Genomic DNA, 26,830 nt, shown 5'->3' with positions numbered 1-26,830 from the left:
CGGCGAGGTCGTGCACTTCGAGGGTGAGCGGGTGTGTGCGCGCGTGTGCGTGTGTGCCCACGGGGGCGAGGTCGTGCACTTCGAGGGTGAGCGGGTGTGTGCGCGCGTGTGCGTGTGCGTGTGAGTGTGCCCACGGGGGCGAGGTCGTGCACTTCGAGGGTGAGCGGGTGTGTGCGCGCGCGTGCGTGTGCGTGAGTGTGAGTGTGCCCACGGGGGCGAGGTCGTGCACTTCGAGGGTGAGCGGGTGTGTGCGCGCGTGTGCGTGTGAGCCCACGGGGGCGAGGTCGTGCACTTCGAGGGTGAGCGGGTGTGTGCGCGCGTGTGCGCGTGCGTGTGTGCCCACGGGGGCGAGGTCGTGCACTTCGAGGGTGAGCGGGTGTGTGCGCGCGCGTGCGTGTGCGTGTGAGTGTGAGTGTGCCCACGGGGGCGAGGTCGTGCACTTCGAGGGTGAGCGGGTGTGTGCGCGCGTGTGCGTGTGAGCCCACGGGGGTGAGATCGTGCACTTCGAGGGTGAGCGGGTGTGTGTGTGCGCGCGTGTGCGCGTGCGAGTGTGCATGTGAGCCCACGGGGGCGAGGTCGTGCACTTCGAGGGTGAGCGGGTGTGTGTGTGTGCGCGTGCGTGTGTGAGTGTGCCCACGGGGGCGAGGTCGTGCACTTCGAGGGTGAGCGGGTGTGTGCGTGTATGCGCGTGCGTGCCCAGGGGGGCGAGGTCGTGCACTTGGGGGAGCGGGTGTGTGCGTGTGAGTGTGCCCACGGGGGCGAGGGGCCTCCTGGCCCGGCCCCAAGCCGCGCTCCCCTACGCCGACCCCCGCAGGCCTCAGGCCGGACGAGGCGGGGCTGCGCGCCTGCCTGGGCCCCTGGAAGGGCGTGGTGTGCAAGCAGGGCCGGCGGCCGCTGCAGCGCTCCCGCGAGCTCTGGCGCGTGCTGCGGCTGCGCGGCGGCGTGGACCGCGCGGCGCTGGACCGGCGCGTGCGCGCGGCGATGGACGCGGACCCGCCGCCCTACCACCCCACGCACAACAACTGCGTGCACTTCGCGCTGCGCCTGCTGGACGTGGACCTGAGCCTCGGCGGGGTGAGCCCGGGCCCGGGTCCCCCCGCTCCGCCCCGCCCCGCCCCGCCCCGCCCGGCCCTGACGCAGCCTCCCCGCCTCCTAGGTGTCGGCGGACCTGGGCCCCCGCCCCGAGTAGCCGCGCCCCGGACCCTCCGCGCCATTAAACGCTGTTCCCATCCGTGCGTGCGTCTGTTCTCTACGGCGGACGGGGTTCCCGGCGGGCGCGTTCCCGGCAGGCGCGTCCCCGCGGGCTCCTTCCCGGAGCGCCGTCCCCGGCGGGCGCGTCCCCGCGGGCCCCGCCCCTCCCGCCGGCGCGTGCGCCGTGAGGCGCGGCGCGGCCCTGATTGATAAATCCCATCCGCGCATCCCGCGACCTCGGCCGCAGGACCATGTCGGCCGCCCCGGCCTACAGCGAGGACAAGGCGGGCTCCGCCGGCCCCGGGGAGCCGGAGTACGGCCACGACCCCGCGAGCGGCGGCATCTTCTCCTCCGACTACAAGCGGTGAGGGCGCGCGGGCCGGCACCATGGACAGCGCCGGGGCCGGTGCGGGGCCGGAGGGGACCCGGGGCTGGGGACGCGGGGCTGGGGACCTGGGCTGAGGACCTGGGCTGGGGACGCGGGGCTGGGGACCTGGGCTGGGGACCTAGGCTGGGGACGCGGGGGGGGGGGCCGGGGACGGTGACCTCGGGCTGGGGACCTGGGCTGGGGACCTGGGCTGGGGACGCGGGGCTGGGGACCTGGGCTGGGGACCTGGGCTGGGGACCTGGGCTGGGGACGCGGGGCTGAGGATCGGGGCTGAGGACCCGAGCTGGGGACCTGGGCTGGGGACGCAGGGCAGGAGACCTGGGCTGGGGACGCGGGGCTGGGGACCTGGGCTGGGGACGCGGGGCTGGGGACCTGGGCTGTGGGGACCTGGGCTGGGGACCTGGGCTGGGGACGCGGGGCTGGGGACCTGGGCTGTGGGGACCTGGGCTGGGGACCTGGGCTGGGGACCTGGGGCTGAGGACCCGAGCTGGGGACCTGGGCTGGGGACCTGGGCTGGGGACCTGGGCTGGGGACGCGGGGCTGGGGACCTGGGCTGGGGACCTGGGCTGGGGACCTAGGCTGGGGACGCGGGGCTGGGGACCTGGGCTGGGGACCTGGGCTGGGGACGCGGGGCTGGGGACCTGGGCTGGGGACCTAGGCTGGGGACGCGGGGGGGGGGCCGGGGACGGTGACCTCGGGCTGGGGACGCGGGGCTGGGGACCTGGGCTGGGGACGCGGGGCTGGGGACCTAGACTGGGGACCTAGGCTGGGGACCTGGGCTGGGGACGCGGGGGGGGGGGGCGGGTACGGTGACCTCGGGCTGGGGGACCCGGGGCGCAGGAGGACACTTTCCCTCCCTCCCTTCCTCCCTCCCTCGCCTGGAGGTGACCCGGCCACGAGCCCTGCAGCCCTGGGGCCTGCGCCTGGGAGTGGAACAGGGCGGAGCAGGGGGCGGGGAGGGGAGGGGGCGGGGCGAGGGCGGGCGGCTCGGGGGAGGAGGGCGCTGGAACAGAGCCCGCCCTGGGCTCCGGGGTGCGGGTGGCCGGGCACGGGCGGACGCTGCCCGAGCCCCGACGCCGGACCCGCGGAGCCGGGCAGCTGCGGGAGGCGTTGAGTGGGAGGAGCTCGGCCGGGGCTGCAAACAACCGGAGACGTCTCAAAAATAGCCCAAGCACGAAGGCCTGGGGCCAGCGCGCCAGCAGCCGAGCACAGGCCCTGAGCTCAAACCCCGATACCCAACAATGAATAAATAACATGTAAACGAGCCCTAGCTCAATACGTAGATCACAAGCACTAAGGTTCTGAGTTCAAACCCCAGTACCACCGCCAAAATAATAAAATAATAATAATAATGACTATTTCCAGGCACCAGTGGCTCACACCTGTCATCCTAGCTACTCAGGAGGACCAGAAAACCAGAAGTGGCGCTGTGGCTCAAAGTGATAGGGTGCTAGCCTTGAGCAAAAGAGCTCATGGACAGCGCCCAGGCCCTGAGTTCAAGCCCCAGGCAAAGTTAAAAACAAAAAAAAAGACTGTACTGTAGAAGAGGTTTGGAAGAGAGCCAGAAGTGCTCTGGGTGGGGAAGGGGTGTGGCCCAGCTGAGCTGAGGGGCGAGGGTCAGAGGTCACCATACGCTTCTGGCACATTGATCACTGGATGTGAGAGGTGGCAGCGAGGGTCACCATTGCTCACCTTGCACTGGTTCCTCAGCTAGGTCCATGGTGGTGCTGTTCCCTATACACTCAGACTCCAGGAGGGAATGTTATCTACAGCCACCAGGTGTGTGAAATGAGTTCAGCCCGGGCACAAGTCTGAACATTAGAGGGCCAGGGAACAAGAGTATTTCAGAGTGCCTGAGGAGAAGAGAGCCAAAGGCAGGAAGGAAAGAAAATACGATTTCAGTAATGAGATAATGGTCTGAGGTATCTTGATGCCTATTAAAGTCAAGTCAGACAAAAAAAATTGATCCCATTGGTTGACAAAGAGGTCAGCTTCAAGCTCAGTGTCTTGGCTTGCCACATGGCTGTAAACCTAGCTAGCTGCTTGGGAGAGGAGATCCAGAGAACTGTGGTTCAACAGCAGCCTTATGTAAAGTAAGGGTCCAGCGCCGTTGGCTCACACTGTCACCCTAGCTAGTCAGGAGGCTGAGATCTGAGGATGGCAGTTCAAAACCAGCCCAGGCAAGAAAGGCCATGAGATTCTTATCTCCAATAAATGACTCAAGAACAAAAATCAGGAAGTAGCACTGTGGCTCAAGTAGTAGAGTGTTAGCCTTGAGCAATAGAAGCTCAGGGACAGTGCCCAAGGTCAGAGTTCAAGTCTCAGGACCAGCCCCCTCACCCCCCAAAAAAGTAAGACCTTCTATCTCAACCAATAAGCTGGGCACTGTGGCTAATGTTTATCATTCAAACTATGCAGGAGGCAGAGATCAGAAAGCTCAAGGTCAGGTGGAGCAAAAAGTTGGGGTTCCCTCATCTTAGTAAGGCAGAGGGGCTGTACGTGCCTGTGATCGATTTCAGGGTCAGTGAGGAGGGCTCCAGGCTAAGACTGCCCCCTGCATAAACGTGAGACCCATCACAAAACAAGACCAAAAGGGATGAGCCTGTACTCAAGAGGCAGAGCACCTGCCTCGTAGGCGCGGGACCAGGATTGCCAAAACAAAACAGAAGACCTTTGTAAAGGATGTTTGCTCTTTTCTTGTTTCGTTTTTTACTATTTGGGTGGGGAAGCCCAGAGCGCGTTTCACTGTGGATGGGAAAGAGGCAGAGGAGAGAAGGGTGGGAGAGGCCGAAGGAAAGGAAGAGGCCCCGGTCCCTGGGTCGTGGGGGTGGGGCTGGGGAGTGTGGGTGCCGGGGTAGCCGTGCTCAGAGGGTGTGCGCAGGAAGGCGTGGATGCGGGAAGGTGTACGTGGGAGCAAGTGGATGTGTGTGGGAGCCGCAGGCTTTAGCTCAACACCTTCCCTTGTTCTGTGAGAAGCAGGAAGCGTGGACTGCAGTACAGAGGTGTTGAGGGCGAGGCTGTGGGTGGGCATTTGAGGTGCCATGGGTTGAAGTATGGGGGGGCCTGCACTCCCGGAAGGGAGAGGATGATGCCAGGATCTAGTTGCGAAAGGTCTCAGGAGAACCAGGAGTGAGGGGTCAGGGTGAAGGGGTGGGAGCAGTTCAGGGAAGCCAGGGCCGATTGTGTCTGTGAGTTTGGGGGGGGTCCCAGTTCCCCGGGTCTCCTGCGTAGAGACTAGCTGAGCACCAGGTCCCTGCTCTCTGCCCCTCCCAAGGCCCGTCTCAGCGAGGAGGAGGAAACCAGGGCCTCCCTCCCAGCCAGTGTCGGGTTACTGAGTTGGGAGGCCGGCGTCTGGTGTCTGGGGACTGGGACGGGAGGTCTAGCTGGCAGGTGCAACTCAGCAGGGCCCCATGCAGCGGCTTCTGCAGCTCCACAGCACCATGGTGAGGCCGGGGGCCCGAGGGCCTTCCGGGGCGGACCGGGAGGCTGCCAGCCCGGTGCTAGACCCTGAAGGTGGGCCGCCATCCTGGTACCAGGCCTTGCAGCCTGAGGAGCTTCGGTGGCTGCAGGCCCCAGAAGATGACACAAACCCAGATGCACCCCTGGAAGGGCCTTGCCTGGAGGGGGGCCAGGACCAGCCCCTGAGGTATGGGGAGGAGCCGGGCCACCGGCCTGCACAGCCGGCGGAGGGTAGCGGGCACCCCGCACAGATGCTTTCAAGGGCAGGGGGAGGACCGGGCTGGTGGCAGGGTTCCCTCAGAGGTGGAGCAGGATGCTCCAGTGCTTCACTTCCTGCAGGCTCTGAAGGACAGGGTAGTAAAACAGCCAAGGGAGCCGGGTGCCGGTGGCTCACACCTATTATCCCAGCTACTCAGGAGGCTGAGATCTGAGGATCGCGGTTCAAAGCCAGCCCGGGCAGCAAAGTCCGTGAGACTCCTATCTCCAATGAACCACTAGAAAACTGGAAGTGGCGCTGTGGCTCAAGCGGTAGAGTGCTGGCCTTGAGCTGAAGAGCTGAGGGACAGCGCCCAGGCCCAGAGTTCAAGGTCCACCACCGACAAAAGCAAACCAAAAAAAGAGACAAAAAAGCAGCCAAGGGTTCAAGGGTGGAAGCTCCATCTTGAGCTCTCTCTCCTGGAGGCCAGAGCTGGAGGGGCTCCGCTAGGTCTGAGCAGCCTCTCCCGGCTGCTGGACTGGGATTCGGGTGGGGAGGGGGAGCAGGGAGTGCGACCTGGGGCACTCGGGCCTCCAGGGATGCACCCCACGCGGGTCTGCTGTGGAGCTGAGGCTCACGGTCAGCCTCAGCCTCATCACGGAGGCCGGCGGGGGGGTCCGGGGGGGGCAGCCCAGGGCTCTTCCCGCCATCGCTGCTGCCTGGGCCCGTGGGCGCCAGCTTGGTGGGCCGGGTGTCCTTGGGTGTGCATTTGGCAGGACCTGCGGTATGTGGGGGTGTGGTGGAGACACTCTGGTGTGAAGAACACCCAAAGACAGGAACTGAGCCCTGCAGGCCAGCGAGGGTCCCAGGCGGAGGCTCTGTGTCTCCACAGCGTGTTGTGTGTGGGTGCGTGTGGGTGGAGTGTCTGTGGGGTGGACGTCATACACCAGAGAGGCTGGGCCTGAGCCCTCGGGCGGCCCAGGCCCGCTGCCGGGGCTGCCCTTTGTCCTGAGCTCCGCCTGAACTCAGCTCTTGGCTTGGCCAGGGGACGGGACGAGGTATTTTCCCGTTGGGGGCAGAGCATCCGACAGGCAGGGAGAGCTGAATTGTGTGCGTGGGCCTGGATGCTGACCGCCCTTGTCCCACCTCAAGCAAGGCTTTGTGTTGGGTTGGGTGGTGGTGGGTTGTCTTTCCACTTGCTTTTTCTTGAGGAGGTGAGGTGGTGCACACCTGTGAAAAGCTACAGAGGAACGGAGTGGAGGGCTGAGGCTAGCTGAGGCCAACAGCCGGGCGCCGGTGGCCCACACCTGTCATCCTGGCTACTCAGGAGGCTGAGATCTGAGGTTCCAGGTTCAGAGCCAGCCCGGGCAGGAAACTCTGTGAGACTCATATCCAGTGAACCACTCAGAAAACTGAAAGTGGCACTGTAGCTCAAGTGGTAGAGCACTAGCCTTGAGCTGAAGAGCTGAGGGACAGTGCCCAGGCCTAGAGTTCAAGACCCACGACCGACAAAAACAAAACAAAACAAAAAACCAAGCCAGGCATAGTGAGTCACATCTGTAATCCCAGGTGTGTGGGAGGAGGAGGAGGGGAGGATCGCCATCTAAGGTTGGCTCAGCAAGAAGCACAAGACCATAGCCAAAGCAAGGCTGAAGCTAGGGGTGCTGGGGGGAAGGCTGTGGCTGGAGGGGGGGCTGTGTCTGGAGGGGGGCTGTGGCTGGAGGGAGGGCTGTGGCAGGAAGGGGGGCTGTGGCTGGAGGGAGGGCTGTGGCAGGGAGGGGGGCTGTGGCTGGAGGGAGGGCTGTGGCAGGGAGGGAGGGCTGTGGCTGGAGGGAGGGCTGTGGCAGGGAGGGGGGCTGTGGCAGGGAGGGGGGCTGTGGCAGGGAGGGAGGGCTGTGGCTGGAGGGGGGCTGTGGCTGGAGGGAGGGCTGTGGCTGGAGGGGGGCTGGGGCTGGAGGGGGGCTGGTGCTGGAGGGGGGCTGTGGCAGGGAGGGGGGCTGTGGCAGGGAAGGGGGGCTGTGGCTGGAGGGAGGGCTGTGGCTGGAGGGAGGGCTGTGGCAGGGAGGGGGGCTGTGGCAGGGAGGGGGGCTGTGGCAGGGAGGGAGGGCTGTGGCTGGAGGGAGGGCTGTGGCTGGAGGGGGGCTGTGGCTGGAGGGAGGGCTGTGGCAGGGAGGGGGGCTGTGGCAGGGAGGGGGGCTGTGGCAGGGAGGGGGGCTGTGGCAGGAAGGGGGGGCTGTGGCTGGAGGGGGGCTGTGGCAGGGAGGGGGGCTGTGGCAGGGAGGGGGGCTGTGGCAGGGAGGGGGGCTGTGGCAGGAAGGGGGGGCTGTGGCTGGAGGGAGGGCTGTGGCTGGAGGGGGGCTGTGGCTGGAGGGGGGCTGTGGCTGGAGGGGGGCTGGTGCTGGAGGGGGGCTGTGGCAGGGAGGGGGGCTGTGGCAGGGAAGGGGGGCTGTGGCTGGAGGGGGGCTGTGGCAGGGAGGGGGGCTATGGCAGGGAGGGAGGGCTGTGGCTGGAGGGAGGGCTGTGGCTGGAGGGGGGCTGGTGCTGGAGGGGGGCTGTGGCTGGAGGGGGGCTGTGGCAGGGAGGGAGGGCTGTGGCAGGGAGGGGGGCTGTGGCAGGAAGGGGGGGCTGTGGCTGGAGGGGGGCTGTGGCAGGGAGGGGGGCTGGGGCTGGGAGTACCTACCTAGCAAGTGCAAGGCCCCAAGTTCAAACTGAATAAGTAAACGCCACCTCCTCAGGACAGACGTGTGCTTTGAGAGCGTCTGTGCCGCGCTCCTGTGCGTCCACAGCCAGGGAGGAGTCAGGTGGAGTTGCCTTCCTGGGTCTCGTGCCCCCCCACTCCCCCCCTCACTTCTCACCATCGGCAGTGGCCACCGTGACCTCCATGATGATGTCACTCTCACCGTGACCTCCGTGATGATGTCACTCTCACTGTGACCTCCATGATGATGTCACTCTCACCGTGACCTCCGTGATGATGTCACTCTCACCGTGACCTCTATGAGGATGTCACTGTCACCTCTCCCAGCTCCTGATTTCCAGTTGTTTCTAGACGATCCACAGGTGTGCGTCACCTCCCGCACACCTGCCTGGTCCTCAAGCCAGACGCTCGGATGCCAAGCCTGGGGGAGCCGGCTTCGCCGCGGGGGAGGGGCCAGAGCGCCAGGCTTAACTCCCCGTCAGGCACTTGAAGGTGTCAAAGTGCTCTACCTTTAGTCCTTTCCTGGGCTAGCAGAATGTGGCACTCCGCTCTCCCCCAGCACCTCGCTCAAGGCGGGTCGGGCTGTGAACTGTGGCCTGTTGAATCCGCGCTTGTCTGTAGTATGCTCACCTTATGTGTGGGCGGCCCTGTGCTGTCAACTGGGAGCATCTTCATTACAGCGTCAACACATCTGTTCTAGATAAAAGTCTGTTTGGAGGCGGCAGGCTCTGCCTGATGCCTACTTGTTCCTGCCAATAACCCACGTCCCCTGCCTCTCCTCTCACTGGTCTTGCTTGGCTCCCTTGTGGTGTCCCTCTCCGCGACCCTCTCTAGGGGTTGAACTTGGGACTCTAGGCAGATGCTCCACTGCTGAGCCATACCTCCAACCCCTTTTTGCACTGGTTATTTGACATGAGGCCCACTTTCTACCTGGCTGCATGCTCGGACCTGAGAGCCGCCTGTTTGAGCTTTGCTTTGCAGCTAGGATGACAGGCCCGCACTGTGCACACCTCCCTCTGTGGAGACGGACTCTTACAGGCTTCTCTACCCCAACGAGTCTAGAACCACCGTTCTTCTGATGTCGGCCTTCCACGCGGCTGGGATGGGATGGGGCGCACCACGCCGCACCCTGTGATTGGCTGAGCAGGGGTATCTCAGACTTCTCTACCATGATCCTCCCTAATCTTAGTCTCCCAAGTAGCTAGGATTACAGGTGTGAGCTACCAGCACCTATCCCGAGTCTCTTCTGTGTGGTGCCACCTGCCGCGGACCGGGTTCTGTCGGGACGACGGAGGATACCTAGGGGAGGAACCTGGAATAGGATGGGGAGATGGCAAACAGACAACTCACACACATGAGGAGTGGATGCTGAGTGCTGAGTGCGATTTAATGCAGAGGATAACAAACTTTTACAACAGAAGTCTTCATAGGAAAGGGGCAAAAGTTTACACAACCTTGCTGCAGGGCTTCATTCCTGGGTGGTCACCAGCTGGTAGCCTGAAAGGCACTTGTTTCCGGCTTATCTCTAAGAAATATAATGGGTTTTGACGTTTGTCACCATCTCACCATTACCTTATTTCTATAGCGGCCTTAATTATCCCATAAGATTTTTCCTGTTCCTTCTTTAATAGTAAGGTCACGGAGGCCTAGATCTAGCAAGTCTCTTAGTAAATGAGAGTACCAGGAAGTTCTTTCTCCTAAGTAGTTATCTCCGCAATTGCCATACATTCTTTCTGTTCTAGCCGCGCCTACAGCTTCTTGTAAATCTCTTACAATTCCTTCTGCTGGAGTGACTTTGTGAAACCCCCAATACTTTTATATTTACTTATAACTTGTCTACTAGCCTCCATAAGAGGGGTTTCAGGGTAGCATTTAACTCTGGTGAGTTAGTCATATTTTTTTGGGTTTTTTTTTAACTGTATTTTTTTTGTCTTTTCTTTTTTGGTACTGGGGATCGAACCCAGGATGTTGCACTTGCTAGGCAAGCGCTTTGCCACTGAGCTACATCCCAGCCCATAGTTAGTCATATTTTTAAGACACTCATCAGATATTGGAGTCGTCAACACTCTTTTAAGAAAGAGCTTTGAATAAGGGAACGTTGACAATGAGTAAGTATAATGAACAGCAGAAACAGTAAAAGATTAATAGGCACTCTTATACAGTGAGGAAAAGAAAAGCAAGAACAGAGAAACACATCTTTCCCAGGGGTTTGCCAGCCTTTTTCCAGGAGTAGGCCTCTTAGAAGCCCTATTCTCCGAGGTAGACTTCGGTGAAGTCCCAAAACTCGGAGATGGGTCTCTGTAAAGCCCCATTCTCTGAGGTAGACTCGGTGAAGTCCCAAAACTCAGAGATAGGTCTCTGAAGCCCCTATCTTGGTCTGATAGATGGTTTCCCATGCTAAGCAGACTCCACTGGAGTCGGCGTGGCACCTGTGATCTATATTACAACCCACCCCCCGCCCCTCGCCCTGGCTGACTCTTGTGCCTCCCCGCCAGGCACGATGACCTCAAGGAGATGCTGGACACCAACAAGGACTCACTCAAGCTGGAGGCCATGAAGAGAATCGTGGCGGTGAGTGGGGGGCTTCCCCTGGGGAGGGGTCTTGGCGCTGTGAGCTTTCCCTCACCAGCCATGCTCCATCCTCCCTCCCTCCGCTGCCTGACTGGCACCCAGATGATTGCCCGTGGGAAGAATGCCTCGGACCTGTTTCCCGCTGTGGTGAAGAACGTGGCCTGTAAGAACATAGAGGTGAGCCCGCGGGGGAGGGTGGTGAGCGCCGGCGGGTGCCAGGGCCGGACAGCGGGGGGCGGGCGGTGGGGAAGGGAAGGGAAGGCCTGGCTCCCCCGGAAGAGCCTGTGGGTATTTGGAGCTGGCGTGTGGATGAGGTCCGAGGACCCGCTTCCCGCTGGAGGACCTGTCACTCGAGGAGGAAGCCACCCCCATGTCCCGGCTGCTGCGCCGGGCTGACTCCTGGATGAGAGCAGCCCCCTGGGAAAGCCGCCGTCCCTCTGCAGGTGAAGAAGCTCGTCTACGTGTACCTGGTGCGCTACGCCGAGGAGCAGCAAGACCTGGCCCTGCTGTCCATCTCCACCTTCCAGCGCGGCCTCAAGGTCAGCGGCCCCCTGGTGCTTCTGGGGCCTGAGTCTTGTTGGAGCCGTGTGGGAGGAGGGCCTTGGGAGGCTCCTTCCTGCCTCCGAAATTGGGCCAGGCCCGTGGGAGTAGAGGCCGGGCTGAGAAGGGCGCGAGGAGGTGAGTGCCCAGGGCTTTTGCCTGGACGCTCCATGGTCTTGCTCTATTTTCTTTGGCTATTGCTGAATAACATGGGTTCTTCAGCTCGCAGATCTGGAGCCACAGATGGCAAGGCTTGAACTCAGGGTCATGTCCCTGAACTTTTGTAAAAGCTCAAGGCCAGCACTTTACCACTTGAGCCACAGACCCACTTCTGGCTTTTTTTGGTGGTTCATTGGAGGTAAGAGTCTTGGAGGACTTTCCTGCCCAGGCTGGCTGGAGCCACGATCTTCAGCTCTCAGCTCCTGAGTAGCCAGGATTACAGGCATGAGCCGCGAGCACAAGTCTTTTTGCTTGCTGGCTGGTCTGCAGTTACGAGGTGGCTCAGGCATCACACTTGAAAGGGGCACACTCTCTACCTCGCCCACTGGCCACTGCTTCAGAGTCCTCTTCACCCTCTTTCATTTGGGGAATGGCAATCACATTGGAATTCGAAATTGGGGCCTTGGTTGAGGTGAGAGTCTTGCAAACAGGGATGCTTTTAATGTCTCCTCCCAAGTAGCTGGGATTACAAGCATGAGCGGCCACTTCAGTCTGATATATCTCTAAGAGGCGTCCTTTGTGCCCATGGTGGGAATTACATTTCAACACACAAAGTCCCCGGTGTCTGCAGTGTGAGTTCCGCCGACAGCGAAAACTCTGAGCCTTCGCCACTGTGCGACCGGGTCAGGCAGGCGGCAGCAGCTCCCTCCTGTCATCCCAGCTACTCAGGAAGCCGAGATCTGAAGAATTACGGCTCAAGGCCAGCCTGAGCAGAAGAATTCACAAGGACATATCCCCAAAATAAACAGTAAAAAAAAAAAAAAACTGGGCTGGAGTGTAGCTCACGTGGTAGAGCTCCGGCCTAGTAAGTATGAGGCTCTGAGTTCAAACCCCGGTGCTGCCAAAAACAAACAAACAAACAAACAAAAACAGACCCAAACAAGGCAACAACAAAAACCATAGCACTGCCATCTACAGCCTAAGCACCCTGTCAAAAGGGAAAGCAGATTTTTGTGACTCTCACTTATTTCCAAATAGAGAGTGAAAGTAAAGCGGGGCTTGCTAATTGATGTAATATGATTTGAGTCCTGCAATTCAAGTAAATGCTTCTAAACCACCCATTTAAATACCATATCCAGAATTTTGCTAGGAATTACCAATTTCGCCTGCAGTTTTATGGATCTCTTTTTCCATTTTAGAAAGCTGGTAGCATCTCTCTGATGTTCCAGCACCTGCCACGGGTGTCTCTCCCTGAGATAAAACATGATGTTTAGCTGCTGTGTCACCAGCCGTGGGGAGACGGCCCTGGGCTCCATGGCTAGAATCTAGGGTGGCCCAGCTCTGGTTGGGTGGATGTAGGGTGCACAGGGGAGGGCCTCACAGCTCTTCGGATCGGGTGTGTAGGGTACAGTCGGCACAGGGGAGGGCCTCACAGCTGTTCGGATCGGATCGGGTGTGTAGGGTACAGTCGGCACAGGAGGGCCTCAGCTGTTCGGATTAAGTGTGTAGGGTACAGTCGGCACAGGAGGGCCTCAGCTGTTCGGATCGGGTGTGTAGGGTACAGTCGGCACAGGGGAGGGCCTCACAGCTGTTTGGATCGAGTGTGTAGGATACAGTCGGCACAGGGGAGGGCCTCAGCTGTTCGGATCGGGTGTGTAGGGTACAGTCGGCACAGGAGGGCCTCAGCTGTTCGGATCGGGTGTGTAGGGTACAGTCGGCACAGGGGAGGGCCTCACAGCTGTTTGGATCGAGTGTGTAGGATACAGTCGGCACAGGGGAGGGCCTCAGCTGTTCGGATCGGGTGTGTAGGGTACAGTCGGCACAGGAGGGCCTCACAGCTCTTCAGACTCCAACAGCATGGAAGAGCAGTTTCTGAGAGGTTTCTGGGAAAGGTATGCAAGGGAGAAATGCCCTTGCATGTGCACTTGCTGGCCCTGCCCTGCCCCGTGCACAGACACACAGACTCCTCGCTCCTAGAGAACAGAAATGGCTCTGAAAGGTCTTCACGCTTTCCCACTGCTGGGCTTCCCCTGGCCACGCTGCTCAGGTGTCACTAGGTGTTGCCTCCAGTACAGCCTCCGGCCTCAGGCCGGTGGGCAGGGAAGCCAGGCCGGTGTAGGCAGCGGCCCTCGGGGAGCCCAGCCCCGCTCAGGCTGGCCCCGCCCCCACCTTTAGGATCCCAACCAGCTGATCCGCGCCAGCGCCCTGCGCGTGCTCTCCAGCATCCGGGTGCCCATCATAGCGCCCATCATGATGCTGGCCATCAAGGAAGCCGCCTCGGACATGTCTCCCTATGTGCGGAAAACGGCTGCCCATGCCATCCCCAAACTCTACAGGTATGCCCTCTCCCCACGCCTGCCCCAGGGCCGGCCCCAAGCCCCCCCACCCCTTCCCTCTGCTCGCCTCCCTGGCTGCTCTTCACATGGCTTAGGAGAGTGTAGGGACAGGAGAGGGGAGGAGAAAGGCGGGCTGCACACCTCTTTATCCATAAGGTGGGGTGCAGGAGGTGTGCATGGCTCAGCAGCCACCAGGGGAGCTGGGGACAGGAGGAGTAGGAGGGGACAGGAGGGGCAGGAGGGACAGCAGGGACAGGAGGGGCAGGAAGGGGCAGGAGGGGACAGGAGGGACAGGAGTGGACAGGAGGGACAGGAGGGGCAGGAGGGACAGGAGGGGCAGGAGGGACAGGAGGGACAGGAGGGGCAGGAGGGACAGGAGGGGCAGGAGTGGACAGGAGGGACAGGAGGGGCAGGAGGGACAGGAGGGACAGGAGTGGACAGGAGGGACAGGAGGGGCAGGAGGGACAGGAGGGGCAGGAGGGACAGGAGGGACAGGAGGGGCAGGAGGGACAGGAGGGGCAGGAGGAGGCAAACTCCTGCCGTCATTTCTCCCTCAGTTTGGACTCTGACCAGAAGGACCAACTGATAGAAGTCATCGAGAAGCTGCTGGCGGACAAGACCACGGTGCGTCCTCTCTCGGGGCAGGCAGTGCCCCGCAGGTCCCGTGCCCTCCCTGGTCACCGCCCTCCCTTGCCTTTTGCCCCAGCTGGTGGCGGGCAGCGTGGTGATGGCGTTTGAGGAGGTGTGCCCCGAGCGCATTGACCTGATTCACAAAAACTACCGCAAGCTGTGCAACCTGCTGATCGACGTGGAGGAGTGGGGGCAGGTGGTCATCATCAGCATGCTCACCCGCTACGCGCGCACGCAGTTCCTGAGCCCCACGCAGAACGTGAGTGACGGCGCCCGCGCGCACGCAGTTCCTGAGCCCCACGCAGAACGTGAGTGACGGCGCCCGCCCGCACGGCCTCGGGGCCACCGCGGGCCTCGGGGCCACCGCGGTCACCGCGGCTTCGGGGCCACCGCGGTCACCGCGGCCTCGGGGCCACCGCGGCCATCGCGGGCACCCTGGCCATCGCGGCCATCGCGGCATCGCGGGCACCCTGGCCGCCGTGGCCATCGCGGTCACCGCGGCATCGCGGGCACCCTGGCCGCCGTGGCTATCGCGGTCACCGCGGGCACCCTGGCCGCCGTGGGCACGCGGTCGCCGAGAGGTGCCCACTCCCCTGTCCCCGTCCAGGAGTCCCTGCTAGAGGAGAGTCCGGAGAAAGCCTTCTACGGCTCTGAGGAGGACGAGGCCAAGGGTCCAGGGTCGGGAGAGGCGGCCACCGCCGCGCTGCCCGCCCGCAAACCCTACGTCATGGACCCGGACCACCGGCTGCTGCTGCGCAACACGAAGCCGCTGCTGCAGAGCCGCAGCGCCGCGGTGGTCATGGCGGTGGCGCAGCTCTACTTCCACCTGGCGCCCAAGGCCGAGGTGGGCGTCATCGCCAAGGCGCTGGTGCGCCTGCTGCGCAGCCACAGGTGCGACGCCCCGCCCCGCCCCGCCCGCGGCCCCGCCCCCTGCAAGAGGCCCCGCCCTGCCACGCCCACCGCAGGGAGACCACCCCCCCCCCCGTCAGTGCCACACCCATTGCAAAAGAGGCTCCACCCTCCCGCCGCCACGCCCACTGAGGAGCCCCGCCCACCCACAATTGGCCCACCCAGGCTCCTGCCGGAGCCACGCCCACCAAAGAGGCCCCGCCCCCCGTCGGCCCCGCCCACGGGCTCCCCGCACCCGCGTGGAGACGAGGGACACTAACGCGTGCTCTCCGCAGTGAGGTGCAGTACGTGGTGCTCCAGAACGTGGCCACCATGTCCATCAAGCGCCGGGTGAGCGCTGGCCGGGGCCGGGCGGGGGAGGGGGGCGGGGGATGGGCGGGACGGGGCGGGGGGGGGGAAGCGGGGGACGGGGGGACAGGCGGGGGGGGAAGCGGGGGATGGGCGGGACGGGGCGGGGATGGGCGGGGATGGGCGGGGAGGGGAGGGGGCGGGGTCAGGCAGGGGACAGGCGGGGGGCGGGGGGAAGCGGGGGACGGGGGGACAGGCGGGGGGGGAAGCGGGGGATGGGGGACAGGCGGGGGGGGCGAAGCGGGGGGATGGGCGGGACGGGGCGGGGAGGGGGCGGGGTCAGGCAGGGGACAGGCGGGGGGCGGGGGGAAGCGGGGGACGGGGGCAGCTGGTCGGGGGTCCAGGCCGGGGTCCCGGAGGCCCCCGCTCCCTCCGCAGGCCCGGTGAGGGGCGGAGGCCAGGCCGGCCCGCTCGGCCCGCTGGAGCTCCGGCCGCTCTCGCGCAGGGCATGTTCGAACCTTACCTGAAGAGCTTCTACATCCGGTCCACGGACCCGACCCAGATCAAGATCCTGAAGGTGAGCGCCGCGGCGCCCTCGCGGACACAGCCGCCTCACCACGTCGCGTCCTGCGCGGGCGGCTGCGGCAGCCGTGGAGGGCCCGCCCTGGGCCGGGAGGACCTGGGTTCGAGTCCGCCAGCCCCGGGAAGGACTGCCCGGAGCCACGTGACACCGGTGGCTTGCGGGCCGGGCCGCGCCTCTCTCCCGCCAACACCCCGCGCGCGCGGGAAGTGGAGGGGAACCCCTCCTCCACGCAGCTTCCACGCCTGCTGTGACTCAGTCCTGCAGACCTAGGGTTCCAGAAGGATCCAGCCACGCGGTCGGGCCGGGCCGGGCCGGGCACAGGGCCCGGGCTTAGGGGAGGCAGGCAGACAGCAGAGCTCCGGATGCTCAGGTCTCCATTCTGGAAGCCTGGCAAGCTTTCAGGTTGTGTTGGAGTTGGGAGCGGCTTGCCGCACCTGATAGCTCCGGGGGGGGGGGGGGGGGAGGGGGGGGGGTGGGGGTGGGGGTGGGGGTGGGGGTGGGGGTGGGGGTGGTGGTGAGAATCCTGTTAAGAAGAGCGGTTAAGAGACTTTGGTATTCTGACCCTGCTACCCTTCTCCTTCTGACTACCCTCCCCTCCCCTGCCACCCTCCTCCTTCTGACTACCCTCCCCTTCCCTGCCACCCTCCTCCTTCTGACTACCCTCCCCTTCCCTGCCACCCTCCCCCTTCTGACTACCCTCCCCTTCCCTGCCACCCTCCCCCTTCTGACTACCCTCCCCTTCCCTGCCACCCTCCCCCTTCTGACTACCCTCCCCTTCCCTGCCACCCTCCTCCTTTTTTTTTTTTTTTTTTGTCATGTGTCTTGAACTCTGAGCCTGGGCGCTGTCCCTCAGCTCTTCAGCTCAAGGCGAGCGCTCTACCACTTGAGCCACAGCACCACTTCTGGTTCTCTGGTGGCTTATTGGAGATTAAGAATCTCACAGACTTTCCTGCCTGGGCTGGCTTTGAACCACAATCCTCAGATCTCAGCCTCCTGAGTAGCTAGGATAACAGGCGTGAGCCACCGGCACCCAGCTCCTCCTCCTGACTACCCTCCCCTTCCCTGCTACCCTCCCCCTCCTGGTGATCCTCCCCCCTCTGACTGCTCTCTCCACCTCTGGCAACCCTCTCTCCCTGCAGCTGGAAGTGCTGACCAACCTGGCCAACGAGACCAACATCCCTACTGTCCTGCGGGAGTTCCAGGTCAGGCCGGGGCCCAGGGCTGGGGGGCCAGGGGCTCTGCAGATGGCTTTGTGAAGTGAGAGGCCACTAGGGCCACCTGGCTGTGCCTAGAGTCCCTTGGGAGGACCTTCCGGTGCCTTCTGCTGGCTGTGGGGTTGAGGAGCCCCCTCTCTGGATGGCGAGGGGTACAGTGAGCGGCCACTCTTCCGGAAGGCCCCTCACAGGAGCAGCAGCACGAGGGCTTGCTGCCTGAAGGGTCACTCTTGTGACGTCCCACAGACCTACATCCGCAGCATGGACAAAGACTTCGTGGCCGCCACAATCCAGGCCATTGGCCGCTGTGCAACCAACATCGGCCGAGTCCGAGACACCTGCCTCAATGGTTTGGTGCAGCTCCTGTCCAACCGCGACGGTCAGTGTCCGCGCTGCCCCGCCCTGCTGGCTGATGGGTAACCTGTCAGCCCACGTGCAAAGCACGCCCGTGGTCAGTCTGCCTCATCCACTGCCCAGGTGTTCCTACACCTCCATGGGCTCCAGAGGAGGGGTTGGGGAGAGGCTGAGGCTCCCGCAGCTGCCAGTGTGTCTGTCCGTCTGCTTGTGGCCGTCTGGCTGGCCTGGCTCCCACACTTGTTCTTTCTCCTAGAGCTTGTGGTGGCAGAGTCGGTGGTGGTCATTAAGAAGCTGCTGCAGATGCAGCCGGCACAGCACGAGGAGATCATCAAACACTTGGCGAAGCTCACAGACAACATCCAGGTGAGGGGTAGTCCCGTCCCAGGACTCAGGGCCCTGCCGTGAAACGCTCGTGTCTCGCAATAGCAGCTTGCAAGGCTCCCGCAGTGGCTTGGGAAGGTCTTTTGGTGGAAGGAGGAGAGACTAGAGTGTGCGACCCGAACGTGGGCGCCCCAGGGTCAGCCCCTCCCAGGCCGCCTCCGAGCTCCACAGCATTGATCACAGCTGAGGCTGGCTGGCTGTGTTTCCTATTGCACTGTGGATTGAAGCATCTATACTTGGTGGATACATGGCTTCAAGGGTACAGCAAATCCCGAGCGTCAGGACCAGGCCTGAGGCTCTGCGTACGCACAGGAAGCCCTAGGGACGGCAGGGAGGCTGGCTGGAAAGGGCTTGCCTTTCCATCCTGCCCCCGTTCCACGCTCAGCCAGCCCAGCCGCCCACCCACATTGCCGTGCTCACCCTGGTCGGTCCCTGCCGCTCCCTGCCCCACAGGTGCCCATGGCCCGCGCCAGCATCCTGTGGCTCATTGGGGAGTACTGTGAGCACGTCCCCAAGATCGCACCTGATGTGCTGAGGAAAATGGCCAAGTCGTTCACTGCAGAGGAGGACATCGTCAAGCTGCAGGTCATCAACCTGGCGGCCAAGCTCTACCTGACCAACTCGAAGCAGGTGAAGACCCAGAGCTGTGCACACCGGTCCTCTTCGGTCCTTAAAAACTCCCCTAGCTGGGCTGGGAAGGTGGCTCAGTGGTAGAGCGCTTGCCTTGCATGCATGAGGCCCTGGGTTTGATTCCTCAGCACCACATAAGCAGAAAATGCTGGAAGTGGCGCTGTGGCTCAAGTGGTAGAGCGCTAGCCTTGAGCTGAAGAGCTGAGGGACAGCGCCCAGGCCCAGAGTTCAAGCCCCACGACCAAAAACAACAACAAAAACTCCCTTAGCCTGTTTGTGTGTGTGTGCGTGTGCGTACATGCATGCATGCACATGTGCTTGTGCACCTGTGTGTGCTTTGGGACACTTGTGGCTAACAGAAAACCCCACAGTGACAGGCACTGATGGGTCGGTGTGTATCCCAGGAGCCGCGCCGCGCTTCATGCCGGGGCCTGGTGATGGTTAGCCCTTTGTGCTCTCAGCAAGGGCCCAGGCTGTCCTTGGCTTTAGAGGTGCTGGTGCGTAATGTCTTTTGATCCCAGGCTGTGGTTCGCTCATAAATGGGCACATCTGGGGGCGAGGGCCTCTTGGGTATCTGACAGCCCTGACGTCCCCCAGGCGATTCTGAGAGTAGGTGTGATGCACAGCACTTGCTGGGATGTTGGAAGCGTCACCCACCCGCACCGTGCCTACTCTCACAGTCCCAATCAGCTACTCTTACCCCTGGGCAAAATCTGTTGCCTGTTTGGTTTTTTTTATAAAGTTTTATTGGAACATGCAGTGCTCGTTTGGCTCTGTGCTGTCTATGGCTGTTTCCGTGCTCCAGCCACAGAGTTGACTGCTTGAAACAGTCTGTGTGGCCCGGAAAGCCTACAGCCCTGGATAGAAGAGGTTTGCAGATTCAGCAAAACATGGAGGGGCAACTGGGGTCAGGGATGGGCCCTGCAGGGTGCAGTACCTGGCCCAGCCTGAAGGGGGCCTCCTGGCCCTCATGGCTACTAGCCTCAGCCCCAGGGACTCAGGTAGGTGGGCCACCAGGGGCGGGAAAGGTGGTGACAGTTTGTTATAGGATTATTACTTCCTCCATTTATTTACCATACACTTCCTGACTGGTTGTTTGCCTGGCACGAGTGTAACCATGTCCTGGGGATATAACCACGTGTGTAGGACAAATTAGTCTCCACATGCTCATAGCCACATGGGAGAAAGAATACAAAATGAGCACTTTATTCACGGAGCGGCAGACAGAGCAGACAGGGAGGGATGTGGGTGTGAGTAGCCAGCTAGCGGACCAGAGGGCCGCAGCCCCAATCCGGGCACCCAGAATGGGCTGGCCAGACAACTGACACTGACCCCTAGGTGATTCTTCACTGGAAGGCGGGACGTTGCAGAATGGCTTTCGGAATCGGAGAGGTTTTCCTCCTCTCCTTGCCCTTTCTTTCTTTCTTTCTTTCTGGGTTGGGAGTGGAGGAGCTGGCGCCTGGCACGTGGGAGGGGAGAGGCTCTTCTGTGCACACTGCTGCCCTGCCTTAGCTCCGCCTCCCCCGTCCTGGTGCTATGGGGGACAGTGCGGGCCGCTACAAGCCCACACAGGTCCCGACCTTCTGACGCCACAGCAGGCTAGATCCCGGTCGGGCCGAGAGATGACTGTGCCCCGTGGCTGGGCAGCAGGTCCTGATTCTTGGTAGGAAGCCCGAGGGCTCTGTGCACGCAGTGGCCCAGGGTGTAGGGCTTGGTGGTAGTGGAGGGTCAGGACACAGGAAAGCGACCCAGAGTGCATCTGCCAGGTGAGCTGCTTTCCTGTGCCACAGTCAGCACAAGTGTGCTTACTGAACAGGACAGCTCCAGAGCCTCCTGGGCCCGCCCTCGGGCAGCCACCAGCCACCTTTCCTTCCTCCCCCAGACCAAGCTGCTGACCCAGTACGTGCTGAGTCTAGCCAAGTACGACCAGAACTACGACATCCGCGACCGGGCCCGCTTCACCCGGCAGCTCGTCGCCCCTCCGGAGCAGGGCGGGGCCTTCAGCCGCCAGGCCAAGAAGCTCTTCCTGGCCCCCAAGCCGGCCCCGGTCTTAGAGTCATCTTTCAAAGGTGGGAGGCCTGCCTCCAGGGCAGGACAGTCCCCTGGGGGAGACAGGAAGCAGCCAAGGCCCCGGCCGCAGGCTCAGCCAGCACCAGGCTTCGGTCGGAGGGGACATGGCAGGCAGGTGTCCGATCGCCCCTTTCTCTCCTGCAGCAGCTGGTGCCTACTCTCCCACCCACCAGCACCGCTGCCCTCTGGCCAGCAGGACCCCGTCCTCTCAGGCCCCTCCAGCTCCTCCCCTGAGCAGGCTTCAGGCTTGGGAGTCCACCAGCAACGGGGGAGACAGCACAGCGAGGAGTGAGCGATGTGCTCCTAAGGGTCCCGAGTTCACCTGCAGCCCGCCCACCTTCCCCCCTCCCCACCTCACCTCTGCTCCAGGGTCTGCCCTGAAAGGAGAGGGACTCCATCCGGCCCTCTGACCACAGGACCAGTGCTTGGCCTTCCTAGAGTGCCCTTCACGCTGCTTCTCTTCCCTGGACCTCAGGAATGGGGGTTTCAGCTCTGAGTCTCCCCGAGGGAAGGGCAGCCATCCTGACTTCTAGTGTGTCCCCAGATCGAGACCACTTCCAACTGGGCTCTCTGTCCCACCTGCTCAACGCCAAGGCCACGGGCTACCAGGAACTCCCAGACTGGCCGGAGGAAGCCCCAGACCCGTCTGTGCGCAACGTGGAGGTCAGCAAGGGTGCACGTGTGCGTGTGTGTGTGTGTGTGCGTGCACGCATGCGCATGCATGCACATTGGCTGGCCAGGCCCCTTGACACCCTCCCCTGTGCAGGAAGAAGACCTCTCCCTTATTGAGACACGCGTGGGCCTGCTGGGCGGATACACCCAGGTTCCCCGTGTGCCGTGTGCCCGCCCCCTCCCCGTGTGCTGCCCACCCTGCAACGCTTCCTCCTTGGCAGGCAGCGCCCCCCCCTTCTGTGGACTGGGTCTCTCTCCTCCCCGACTCCCGCTGGGGCCGGACAAGTAGGGCCCCAGGAAGATGTGAAGGGACTGCACGCACTGCCCTTTCCCCTCCATGCGAAAGGACACGCTCTCACCCACCCTGTCCAGGTGCCCGAATGGACCAAGTGTTCAAGCCGGGAGAGGAGGAAGGAGAAGGAGAAGCCCTTTTACTCCGACTCCGAGGGGGAGTCCGGCCCCACCGAGTCTGCAGACAGCGGTAAGATGGCAGAGCTGCGCCCCTGGGCTCCATGTGTGATGGGCCCGCGTGGTCAGTGACTGAGCCGCTCTGTGTGTGTGTGCATGTTGCACACGCCCCTTGGTGGTGAAGCACGTAGACCTGTCTGTGTTCACATTGGTGGCGAAGCGTGTATACCGTCTGTGTTCACATGGGCTCCTCTTGGCGTGGGGGCCGAGTGGGTCAGAGGCCTGGAGCTCTGGAGCTGAGTCTGGAGCTGGGGCCCGCGTCTCCGCTCAGGACGGGGTGGGGGGCGACCAGCGACACTGTTCCTGGCAGAGCCCGAGTCTGAGAGCGAGTCAGACCGCGAGAGTGGCTCCGGGGCATCCAGCAGTGAGTCGGACAACGAAGACCAGGACGAGGACGAGGAGGAGGACAGAGGGAGAGGCAGTGCGAGGTTAGAGGACCCCACTGGGCGAGGGGCCGGGTGCGGGGGCTCAGGCGTGGCCCCTGTGTGTCCGCGCGGCAGAGTAGGCCGCAGGTGGACCTGGCCCCGCCTCCCCCCAGTGAACAGAGTGAGGGCGAGGGAGAGAAGAAGACGAAGAAGAGGAAGAAGGGGTCCGAGGGCGCCGGAGAAGGCTCTTCCTCCGACGATGACAGCGACTCCAGCAGCGACTCCTCAGAGTCCGAGGAGACGTCAGAGACAGAGGAGGAGCAGGCAGAAGCCACCGCATGGAGGACGAAAACAGTGAGGATTGGCCAGGGCTTCCCACCCCAGGTCAGATGCGGCTCGGGCCTTCCCACCGCTTCTCACGCCGCCCTGTTTTCTCTTCCAGCCCCCCAGCAGCAAAAGCACCCCTGCAGCCAAGGAGATCTCCCTGCTTGATCTGGAGGACTGTGAGTTTGGGTGGTGGAACTTGTGGGGGACAGAGGCTGGCCTGGGGGGGCTCTGGGCCCGGCCCTGCCCAGGGAGCCTGTAGGCGGCCGCGCCTCGCTGTCCATGGTGCTGAGCATCGGCTCCTTGCGTCCTGGGCTCCCCTCAGCCCACACCACCCCACCTTGCCTTGCCACAGTCACGCCTCCCAGCGTCCAGCCTGTGTCTCCCGCCAGCGCTGTGTCTGCCAGTCTGGTTGCTGACCTTGAGGGCCTGACGCTCACAGACTCCTGTCTGGTGCCCTCGGTGAGTGGGCTGGGGGAGGGACGGGGCCAGTCAGGGATGGGGGGGGCTGGGACCCAGAGTCCTTCCTGCTGTCTGCCACACCCCCCCTCGCGCTCCCCAGCTGCTGAGCCCGGTGTCCAGCGCAGGAAGGCAGGAGCTGCTGCACCGCGTGGCCGGCGAGGGCCTGGCTGTGGACTACGCCTTCAGCCGCCAGCCTTTCTCCGGGGACCCGCACATGGTGTCTGTGCACATCTACTTCTCCAACAGCTCCGACACACCCATTCGGGGGCTGCGTGTGGGCACCCCCAAACTGCCTGCTGGCATCAGCATCCAGGAATTTCCAGAAATCGGTACCAGAGGGCGTAGAGCGGGGTGGGGGTGGAGATGCCTCGGCAGGACCCCTTAGGCCAGGCCGGGGGCCACAAAGGTGGCAAGCCGCGCTGAGCCCAGTGGACCAGACAGGCCAGCGAGGCCCTGCCGGGGCAGGGGGCGCCAGGAGTGGCAGACTTGTGCCTTGGAGCGAGGATGGGCAAGGGGCAGGTGTTTGGATTTCAGGAGGAAATGGGTCCAGAGAGCCAGGGCTGCAGGTGGGGGTGGGTGGGGGGCTGTGAACTGAGGGGAGGGCAGAAGCGCTGCGCCCTCCGGGCTCCTCAGGCTCCACCATCTCCTGTGCTCCTTCCCGCCGCCGTCAGAGTCGCTGGCACCTGGAGAGTCTACAACGGCTGTCCTGGGCATTAATTTCTGCGATTCCACCCAAGCTGCCAACTTCCAGCTGTGGTGGGTGTCGCACGCGCGCGTGCATGTGCGTGTGTGCGTGGAGGTGGGCGGGCGGGAGCCGGCGGGGCAGTGTCTGGGAGATCCAGGTTCACCCTTCGGCTGCCTCTAGGTGGGGAGGAGGTTGGCCTCACCTCCTGCCTCCTCCTACCCTTCCCAGCACCCAGACCCGACAGTTCTACGTCTGCATTCAGCCTCCCGTTGGGGAGCTGATGGCCCCTGTGTTCATGAGTGAGAACGAGTTCAAGAAGGAGCAGGGTAAGCGCTCCCCACACCCTGGGCTGGTGTCCCAAGCCCCACGGGACTGGGAGGGGGGGAAGGGGAGGAGCGACGGGAGTTGGGGCCTGCAGCTGAGCCTTCACAGAGCCTTCACTGCACTCAGCTAGCAGCGAGGTCTAGGCAGGGAAACAGCATGTGCAGGGGCGGGGTGGGGGGGAGCAGGAAGAGGTGGGGAGAGAGGGGAGCAGGAGTGGTGGGGGGGAAGAGAGGAGCAGGGGTGGGGCGGGGGGAAGAGGGGAGCAGGAGTGGGGGGGGAAGAGGGGAGCAGGAGTGGGGCGGGGGGGGGAAGAGGGGAGCAGTCTGACCCGGGGCACTGGGGGGTCAAAGCTATAGTCTAACATCCTGGAGCCCTCTCCCCCACCAGCATGGGGTAGGGGAAGGGGCAGGCTCTGGAAGGGTCTCCTGGGATGGTCTGTAGGCTGCAGTACCACACCCCTCTGACACTAGGGGTGCAGCATGTTGGGGGTAGTCGTGAGGGACCCGCTGAAGCCTGGGCCGAGGCTGTGACCTGATTTGGGGAGGCGTTGGGCCAGAAGGGGAAGGGCGTCTGGGCACTGGCATGGTGGAGGATCTCCCAGAAAGAATGTTCTAGAGGGCTAGGAAGTTGGCTCAGTGGTAGAGCGCTTGCCTTGCATGCCTGAGGCCCTGGGTTCGATTCCTCAGCACCACATAAGCAAAAAGAAAAAAAGCCGGAAGTGGCCTTGTGGCTCAAGTGGTAGAGCGCTAGCCTTGAGCTGAAGAGCTGAGGGACAGCGCCCAGGCCTAGAGTTCAGGCCCCACGACCGGACCAAAAAAAAAGAAAGAAAGAATGTTCTAGAAAGACTTGAACATGGCCAGACTGAAGGTACAGAGGCAAGGCCGTGAGGATGGACAAGACGGGGCGGGCTGTGTCTTCTGTGGAGGGGCGGGTGAGGAGGATGCAGCCTGCCTCCACAGGAAAGCTGATGGGCATGAACGAGATCACAGAGAAGCTGGTGCTGCCGGACTGCTGCCGGAGCGACCACGCCGTGGTGCAGCGGGTGACCGCCACCGCCCACCTGGGCCGCGTGCCCTGCGGGACCTCGGAGGAGTACAGGTGCCAGGGGGGGAGGGATGGCTGTGGGGCCCAGCCCCGGCCCAGCCCAGTGGCCTTCAGTCCCCCCTCCCCCCCTCTACCCACCTTAGGTTTGCAGGCCGGACCCTGAGCAGCGGAAGCCTGGTCCTGCTCACTCTGGACGCCCGGCCGGCGGGAGCTGCCCAGCTCACCGTCAACAGCGAGAAGATGGTGATAGGCACCATGCTGGTGAAGGATGTGATTCAGGCTCTGACCCAGTGATGTCCACCCCCCCCCACCCCCCAGGCCATCAGCCTCCCAGTCCTCCTTCCTCCCCCCCCCCAGTGTTTACCACGCCCAACCCCAGCACCTAGTGACCTGTGCAGACAGACGGCTGCTTCCTTCACTCTCCCAGCTTTCGGTAGTTATTTATTTAGCCCAGAGCAGCCCCGCTGGGGGTGGCTGGGCCTGGCCGAGGCCTTGCAGCTTGGGGCTGGCTTTGGAACCTTTCCTACATTTTGATTGACGGGGTTCTGGGACACACTCTTATGACAGTTTGAGATGGGTAACTCAGCTTCCAGCCCCCAAGGACCTACTAATTACTGCCATCCCTTGTCTGTTTAAATGAAGTCCTGGTATATCCCCAGCATAAAGAAAACCCCTGAGGTACGGTGGCTCGAGCCTGTAGTTGTAGCAACCCGGAAGGGGAAGATGGCCACCTCAATTCCAGCCCGACAGGCAAAGTGGACAGAGTTGCCGGGACTCCGTGTCAGCCAGCGCCTGGGTGCAGGGGCGCAAGCCTGCATCCGTCATGGTGGAGAAGTACAAGTAGGGTTACAGTCCAGAACAGCTTAGCATAAAGGAAGATCCTGCCCGGACAAAAAGGAACACAGCAAAGGGACCAGGAGGGTGGCTGAAGTGGAAGAGCACCAGCAGAGCAGGAAGGAGGCTCCCCCCTAAAACCCCCAATCACCAAACAAGAAACAAACCCCGCCTGAACACTGATCACTCAACAAGCCCTCCCACCCCAAAGTAAAACTACACTGGGTTTTCTGCTTATCAGTGCCAGCATATTCTGGTACTTTTAGTATGTACGTTCCCAGACACGTCTGTGCTGTGTAACCGTAGTGTACCATGCATCTTGATTATTTATAAATAGTATCTTTACCTATTCTCCTGCTTGTTGCTTTTTTTCTGTGTTGAGTCATACATAATGCTATTCCTTTATTTCATTTACTTTTATATACATATGTGTGTATACTACTCTACTACTGCAGGATTATTTTACAATTTATTCACTCCTATCAGGATTTAAGATTATTTTGTCTTTATTGTCAATTGCCTCTTCCCATCTTTGCCCATTTTTCTTTGCAACTGTCCTTTTCCTTCATTGCTTTTAAACATTCTCAGAAACTAACATAATGCAGTTTCATATTGCAAATATTGGCTTCCAGTTTATGGATTGCCTTGTAGGTTTTTGTCGGTGGTGGGGCTTGAACTCTGGGCCTGAGCTCTTCAGCTCAAGGCGAGCACTCTGCCACTTGAGCCATAGCACCACTTCTGGTTTTCTAGTGGTTCATTGGAGATCAGAGTCTCACGGACTTGCCTGCCTGGGCTGGCTTTGAACTACGATCCTCAGCTCTCAGCCTCCTGAGGAGCTGGGATGACACGGGGCGCTTACAGCTTTGAACTCTAAGGTCAAATTTCACACCCTGTTCTGGCTCTTGTTTATAAAGCTCACAGGCCAAGGTAATAAGAATGTCCTCAAGGTCTTCTTCGCGTTCCTACCGTTTCAAGTTTAATCTGATGATGCCGTTCACCTCCCCGCTCTGGTCTCTGCGGCCAGGACCAGAAGGCCACCATTCCTCCCAGCC

The 26,830-nt window shown here is 62.2% G+C and overlaps 1 protein-coding gene across 2 annotated transcripts; it reads left to right on the top strand.

The window, feature by feature from the left end:
- Nucleotides 1-1,308: 1,308 nt before the first annotated feature.
- Ap3b2 (adaptor related protein complex 3 subunit beta 2) lies at nt 1,309-26,129 on the top strand. Of its 2 annotated transcripts, XM_070043339.1 has the most exons (26): nt 1,309-1,555; nt 10,428-10,503; nt 10,606-10,680; nt 10,947-11,042; nt 13,378-13,538; nt 14,096-14,162; nt 14,245-14,427; nt 14,776-15,059; nt 15,353-15,407; nt 15,871-15,942; nt 17,088-17,150; nt 17,409-17,541; nt 17,773-17,882; nt 18,354-18,530; nt 20,413-20,599; nt 21,145-21,263; nt 21,645-21,753; nt 22,051-22,168; nt 22,279-22,459; nt 22,548-22,608; nt 22,785-22,891; nt 22,992-23,220; nt 23,563-23,647; nt 23,805-23,902; nt 24,860-24,998; nt 25,088-26,129. In XM_070043339.1, the coding sequence occupies exons 1-26, from the start codon at nt 1,443-1,445 to the stop codon at nt 25,236-25,238; spliced, it is 3,249 nt and encodes a 1,082-aa protein (XP_069899440.1). In that variant the 5' UTR covers nt 1,309-1,442; the 3' UTR covers nt 25,239-26,129. The 2 variants fall into 2 exon arrangements, with proteins under 2 accessions (XP_069899440.1, XP_069899442.1); XM_070043341.1 differs by lacking the exons at nt 1,309-1,555; nt 10,428-10,503; nt 10,606-10,680; ... (2 more) ...; nt 14,096-14,162; nt 14,245-14,427 and adding an exon at nt 14,450-14,476.
- Nucleotides 26,130-26,830: the final 701 nt, after the last annotated feature.

This window comes from Dipodomys merriami, unplaced genomic scaffold (genome assembly GCF_024711535.1).
Source record: "Dipodomys merriami isolate MVZ:Mamm:240054 unplaced genomic scaffold, mDipMer1.0.p SCAF_33, whole genome shotgun sequence".
Classification (NCBI taxonomy): domain Eukaryota; kingdom Metazoa; phylum Chordata; class Mammalia; order Rodentia; family Heteromyidae; genus Dipodomys; species Dipodomys merriami.
The sequence above is the reverse complement of the archived record's forward strand: the minus strand, read 5'-3'. Positions and strand labels throughout refer to the sequence as shown.

What these genes read in the sequence shown, in the direction of transcription:
- Ap3b2 (XM_070043339.1), top strand. Translation starts at nt 1,443, where the DNA reads ATGTCGGCCGCCCCGGCCTACAGCGAGGACAAGGCGGGCTCCGCCGGC. An exon ending in GCTCCTGTCCAACCGCGACG is followed by an intron (nt 17,542 to 17,772) that starts GTCAGTGTCCGC and finishes TCTTTCTCCTAG; the next exon opens with AGCTTGTGGTGGCAGAGTCG. An exon ending in CGTCTGTGCGCAACGTGGAG is followed by an intron (nt 21,264 to 21,644) that starts GTCAGCAAGGGT and finishes CACCCTGTCCAG; the next exon opens with GTGCCCGAATGGACCAAGTG.